The sequence below is a fragment of the Chrysochloris asiatica genome, unplaced genomic scaffold (genome assembly GCF_000296735.1).
Source record: "Chrysochloris asiatica unplaced genomic scaffold, ChrAsi1.0 scaffold00037, whole genome shotgun sequence".
In the NCBI taxonomy this organism is placed as follows: Eukaryota; Metazoa; Chordata; class Mammalia; order Afrosoricida; family Chrysochloridae; genus Chrysochloris; species Chrysochloris asiatica.
In genome coordinates, this window is record NW_006408555.1 from 22,595,974 (window position 1) to 22,602,589 (window position 6,616).

A 6,616-nucleotide genomic window follows, 5' to 3' on the forward strand; every position below is an offset into this window, starting at 1 on the left:
AGAGACATGAGAATAGTGGGTGAGCAGAAAGCCACCATCACAGCGATTAGGAGGTGCGCATCAATGCAGAACAAGGCAGCAGAGGTGGGTGGTCCTGGCGGAGGGGATGGGACTTGGTGAGGTTGGGGGGGCCGTGACATGGTCAGATGCAGGCAGATAAAAACCCTTCTGTCAGTGGTAAAGGATGACTTGATGGAGGGAGGCCACCAGTTAGGAGGGCTGTGGGGAGGGGCAGAAGGAAATGGTGGACTTTTGGAGGACTGAGATTCCTAGCTTAGAACACGGTGAGCAGGGATTCAGGAGACAGGAGAAGCTTTGGGACCAAGATGGGTGACAGTATGGATACAGCCCACCATGGTTCCAGGGCAGTAAGGGAGGAGGAAGTGGGCCGATTTAGTAAGGGAAATTTTAGACTGCGCTTATATAAACTTGGCTAGCGAATGACCACCCACAGGTCCTGGAAGTTGGGTAAACACTCCAGACTTTTGTCGTTATTGATTTCACATTACGTGCACCTGGTGGCTTCTTGCCAGGAAGGATCCTTCGGCCTTCTCAGAGACCCACACTGGCACCCACATGCACTGGGAGGAGGACCTGGGGTGTCAGGGAGAGCCTGACATTCGAGAGTCTCTGCTGGATCCAGGGGCTACATCTTGGGGGGTCATGGACAGAGTGGTTGAAGCTTGGTCCAGACCCAGAAGCTCCAGGGGAGTGCCTCCCAAAAGGCACAGAACTGATTGTGTTGAAGTTACTATGGGTATTTTTGCTGGGAGTCAGTGGGGCTGGGAACTTGGCTCTGGTCTGATATTGGAGCCTAGTTGTAGGTGGGGCTGTCCCTTGTCAGGGCCCTAAGTCACCCTTCCTCTACTTCAGGCCATCCCAGCCAGTATGATCTGGCAGCTGCTCTGACCCAGAATCACCCACCCACCCATTCTAAACATGCCCCTGGGCTGCCCACTGCTCCAGGCCAGGGTCAGGCCCAGGCATCCTTAAGGATTCCCCCTGACCTCGTTATCCAAAGTAGCCACAAAGCCCTCAAGCCTTAGGCCACTTTTCAGGCAATGATATTAAAAAGTCAAGACGGTATCTAGGCGGCAGCCATATCATTGAAACGTTCACTCAGAGGATAGGACACACACAGGCAGACGGGGATGAGGTGACCTCCTGGTCCCAGGCCTGGTCTCACACGCCTGGGGGGACTTGTCCTCAGAACCATCTGCTCACATCAGAGGCAGCGGGAATAGGGCAAGTAAGCACAGTGGCACCAACAGCCAACCTCCCCTCCAAGATCAGTACTACTCCACCCACCTTTTGTCTCTGTAGGTTCTCTAGCACCCCACGCCTACGATGGCCCACTGAGCTAACCATGAGCGGCTGGTCGACACTTGCCAGTGACCATCCAGAGTCCCATCTCTCCAGGAGCTGACGCCACCTCCAGCTGCCCTCCCAATTCCCCCAGCCTCCAGAAAGTGGCCGAAGCTGCCACGACATCATGTAGAAGGGGTGGCCACGGCGCCCAGTGAGCTGCGATGGTTTTGTACACGACCCCCTTTTCTACTAGCTGTCTGTCCGCCCTGCACACCGTGTCCTGGGTCCTCATCTCCCCATGCTACTGCCTGCTGGACCGACTCCTGACCCCCTTCACTTCCATCAAAGGCGACAAGCGGCGCCGGGCTGAGAGCCGGTGCTACGTCCAGCTTCTCTGCATCATCCTCTTCACACCCATTTACCTGGCACTCCTTGTCGCTGCACTGCCCTTGGCCTTTCTTGGCTTCCTCCTCTGGTCCCCTCTGCAATCTGTCCGCAGGCCCTACATCTACTCACGGCTGGAGGACAAGGGTCCTGGCGGTGGGGCAGCTCTGCTTGGTGAATGGAGGGGTACAGGTACTGGCAAAAGCTTCTGCTTCGCCACCGCCAACCTCTGCCTCCTCCCCGAATCACTTGCCAGACTCAACAATGTTTTCCACATCCAAGCACGGGCCAAAGAGATCGGGCAGAGAATCCGCAATGGGGCCAGCCGACCTCAGATCAAGATCTACATTGATTCCCCCACCAACACCTCCATCAGTGCAGCCAGCTTCAGCAGCCTGGTGTCCCCGCAGGGCAGCGATGGCGTGGCCCGGACCGTTCCGGGGAGCATGAAGAGGACAGCCTCGGTGGAGTACAAAGGTGAAGTCGGGGGCAGGCGCTGCTCTGCGGAGGAGGCTGTGAATGGCCCCGCCTCTGGGGACCCTACCAACAGCAGCAGCCTAGAGGATGCCTGCATTGTGCGCATTGGTGGTGAAGAGGGGGGCCGGCCCCCTGAAACAGAAGATTCTGCCCCCGGGAGCCAGACCAAGAACGGAGGCAGTGGGGGCCAGAAGGGCCAGACGCCCAACCACAGTCAGCGGGATGGGGACTCGGGGAGCCTGGGCAGCCCCTCGGCCTCCAGGGAGTCCTTGGTGAAGGTGCGAGCCGGGGCAGATGGCAGTGGCGGGGAGCCAGGTGCCACCAACAGCAAGCTCCTATACAAGGCCTCGGTGGTGAAGAAGGCCGCTGCGCGCAAGAGGCGGCACCCAGACGAGGCCTTTGACCACGAGATCTCAGCCTTCTTCCCTGCCAACCTGGACTTCCTGTGCCTGCAGGAGGTGTTCGACAAGCGGGCAGCCGCTAAGTTGAAAGACCAACTGCATGGCTACTTCGAGTACATCCTGTATGACGTCGGGGTCTATGGCTGCCAGGGCTGCCGCCACTGCCACGGCTGCTGCAACTTCAAGTTTCTCAACAGTGGCCTCTTCTTCGCCAGCCGCTACCCCATTATGGACGTGGCCTATCACTGTTACCCCAACGGGCGGTGGGAAGACGCCCTGGCCTCCAAGGGAGCGCTGTTCCTCAAGGTAAGAGGCTCTGCCCAGCCCTCCAGCCGCAGGCTAGTCTTCCCAGAGCCACATGGGAAAGGTCCTCTCAGTCTGCCAGCAAGGATAGGGGGTGGAGGGCAGGTTTACAGAGGCCCTGCTCAAGGAAGAGAGAAAGATGATAGCAGGGACAAGAGCAAAGGCTCCAGGGTCCATCTGCGAAATGGGGACAATGTGATACTTACAGGGATTCTCGTAGTAACGTTTTTAACAGGGGCCATGGTGGTGATGGCAGGGACAAGGGGGAAAAAAGAGGAGTCAGGGGACCCCTTGACAAGTAAGTGCCAACCCGGCCCTGTAACTGAGCAGGTATTCCCAGGAGGTAGATGAGGGCCTGGAAGACCAGGAGTGGGCAAGGGGTCAGGAACCTCCTAAAGCAGGCCTCTGAAGGCACCAGCCTGCCTGACCTCAACCCCCCCTTCCTGCCATCACGCAGCTGTCATGCCAGGCACTCTGCCCACCAGCGCGTGGCTTTGCTTGCACAGTCATTAATTAAAGGGAATCATAATTATTTCAGCTAATTTGGATGCAATTGGAAGGGTTTTTAGACCGTGGTAATTTGGTCATTATGCATTATCTTCTACTGAGCCTGAGATGCTTATGGTGTCAACTTTTTGTTCTCTGTCCAAAAGCCACTCTTGGTGCTTCCAGAGTTTTCTGAAGCATAGTTTAGGCATCTGATGCAAAACAAAGCTTGCTGTGCCCAGAGGCAGCAAATGGTTGGGGTGTGGGCGCTCTTTCCTGTGAGATGTGGAGGTTTGGCAAGGAGGGCTTTGGGCTCAGGCCTGTCCTCTAGAAGGAGGGTGAGTACTTGTCCAGTGTGACTTAACTCCAAGCGTGGTGAGGTTCTTGTTCCCCAGGAAAATGAGGCCTCTCTTCCCCAGGAAAATGCTGACATGTCAGCTGGGCCCATCCAGGAACAGGCAGCCTTGGCCTATTCTCCGCGAAGCTGGTTGGAGCCAGGAAGGCACTCAGGGGCCTGGGCCCCTATTGTCAGGTTGTGCAGTGGCTCCTATGTGGCTCAGCCAGGCCCAGAGCAGGGGTCCCGCCTCTTCATTCACAGCACGAGATGCCGAAATTGAATTAACTCCTTTATAAGTAGATTCAACTTTCCTCTTTTGGCTGATTCGTTGGTGTTCTGTTCCACGGATATATTTTTGTCTCATCAAGCAGAGTGACTTTGCTGTGGAAGAAGGGGCTGTTTTGTTAGGCTCAGGATAGGAGAGTACACCCTCTCACTCACTCCTACCTGATGACAGATGGCCCAGAGGCCACTTCTGGGCAGGCCTGTCTCCATGTCCCCTCCTCACCTCCCTCCTGGGTCTGGCCTCTGACCACTATTTTTACCGCAGTCAGCAGCAGCCTCCTTGGACTGGCCCCTCCACTCTGAGCTCCTGTCCATTCTTTGGCTAGACTCCTTGGGTCTGCCCACCCCTTAAACCCAACATTCCTTCAGGCACTTTCTTGAACGATCTTTTCTTCTCCCTCCACTTTGAGTCTAAAACTAGTCTACAGATATGGTTCATTTGGTCAATGTCACTAACAACAGCAACAAAAAAATTTTTTAATGTTGTATTGCGAATTATGTGATAGTTTAAATGAAAGAACATTAGTTTTACATTCATCCTATTGTATATCATTTCATTGCCATGATTACAATCCCCCTCCATGCATCATCAACCAACCAAAGGGTATACACTACAAGCCTGCACCCAGGTCATCAGCACACAGCCCCTCTCCCTCTCTGGGTCTAAAGTCCCCAATTGCTCCATCTCTCCACGTCATCATCTCTGCCTCCATCTCGGGCATCACTGCTTCTCTGAGTAGGATCCCGCTCTCTGCTCTTCTTCCTTGATGGTCCTAGGGACCTCCGCTCCTAGACTGCAAAGTTAATCACTCCCCTCCTTGCTACAAAATGTTTATCTTTACATTTCCAACCCTCACAATCAGTCCTGATAACAATCATTCACTATTGTATCACAAGAGACCTATCTGCATTTCCTAACAACAAATATTTTTAATGGCTAACTTTAAAAACCAAACTATTTCCCATGAAATCTGGCTTGCAGCCCAAACATGGGCAGGTTTGGTAACAAGAGGCCTGGTCCATTCTAGGCAGAGCTGAGAGGGCAGCCTAGGGCAGGGATGTACCACACTTTGGCAATCCTCTTCACTCCCATGATCACCCCACTGAATAGGACACTGGCCTCCATTTCTGGATGTAACACTCAAGTTAGTCCAGCCCACATCCCTCCTGAATCCAGCTCTGCATCTAGCTGCCCCGGACACATTCCCACTCACTGCGCATCTAACTCATCATCCCAGCCAGTCCTGCTCTCCCTGAGCCAGAGGGGCCTCCCAACCATGCCAGGCTCCAAGACCTTGGGGTTCAACTCCATTCCCTTCCTCACAACCTCCTGGCCTCAGTCCTGCCTCTTTTGACCCATCTTCCACCTCTTACACCAGTGCTGCATCCAGCTACCACCCTCGGACCTCCCCGGTGCCTCTGGGAAAGGCTTCCTCCTAAGCTGGGCTTCTCCACCCCTCCCCAGGGCCACCCCAGGGCCCCTGAGCACACTGCATCTCCAGCCCCATGCTCCTCCTCAGCCTCAGCCCTGCCCTGGGATTGCTCACAGGAGCTCAGTGGAGCTTTAGGCAATGGCTACATCAGAACCCACTGGCTGACCATCCTGGGCTCCTAAGCGGAGGCCCTCAATGTTTCAGCTGCCATCTCAGCATCAGACCGAGCCCTTGGGGGTGCACCACTTCAGGCCTGGTCAGACCTCTCCCCTTCAGATCCATGGGCCTTCTGTTCTCATGACTCCCAGTCAAGCAGCTGGACCCCCTGGGCCTCACAAGGGACATTGCCTAATTCTAGAAACCTTTTCTGTTGACAGTCTTTGCCCATCGGGCCTAAAAGATATACTCTGTGATTGTTTGTTTTTGCAAGAGAAACACCAGACTCTGCAGCTCCTGACAACATGAGCCGGTCGATAAGGCCAAGCGAATAATAAAGTGGATCTTGGCATGATCACACGGCTAATTAAGAGGGAGTTGAGGGGCTGAGATACTCTGGTAGCAAGGAAGAGAGAGTGGACTTTGCCACGCCAATTTGTGAGGAGGATGTCTTTGTTTGCCCTGTGTCCTGCCAGGACTTGTCGCCAGCAGAAGACGAGGGTGAGGCCCTTAGTGAGAGGCCACAAACAGCTCCAAGTTGAACCTGTCTCAGCCATGTGGCCTCCTGGTGTGGTGCTGTCGGATCAGCCCTGGACTTCGAACCACAAGGTCGGCCACTCAAATCTACCAGCTTGGAAACCTATACAGGGTTGCTATGAGTTGGAACCTACTCCATGTCTCTTAACAACAAACAACCACCACCACCATTTGGAGCTTTGTGACCTGGTCAATTACTAAACGTCTCTTAGCCTGGATGCATGAAAATGATGTCAGTTCAGACAATCCTCATAGTAGTTGTGAGAAGTACAGTGCTCACAGGAGAGTTGTTGTTAAGTGCTATCGGAGTCAGTTCCAACCCATAGCGACCCTGTATAGGGTTTCCTAGGAGTGGCTGTTGAGTTTGAATCACCGACCTTGTGGTTCAAACCAATTTTTTTTTTTAATGTTTTATTGTGAATTATATGGTAGTTTACATGAGAGGACTTTAGTTTTACATTAATTCCATCGTATATCATCTCATTGCCATGGTTCCAATCCCCTCCATG

General features: G+C 54.0%; 1 protein-coding gene across 1 annotated transcript in view; it reads left to right on the forward strand.

Moving 5' to 3' along the window:
- Positions 1–1,529: 1,529 nt before the first annotated feature.
- SMPD3 (sphingomyelin phosphodiesterase 3, neutral membrane (neutral sphingomyelinase II)) overlaps positions 1,530–6,616 on the forward strand; it is a 13,330-nt gene continuing 8,243 nt past the window's right edge. The window contains exon 1 of the mRNA XM_006860327.1: positions 1,530–2,876. Within this exon, the coding sequence (XP_006860389.1) occupies positions 1,530–2,876 (1,347 nt within the window). The remainder of the gene's footprint in view (positions 2,877–6,616) is intronic.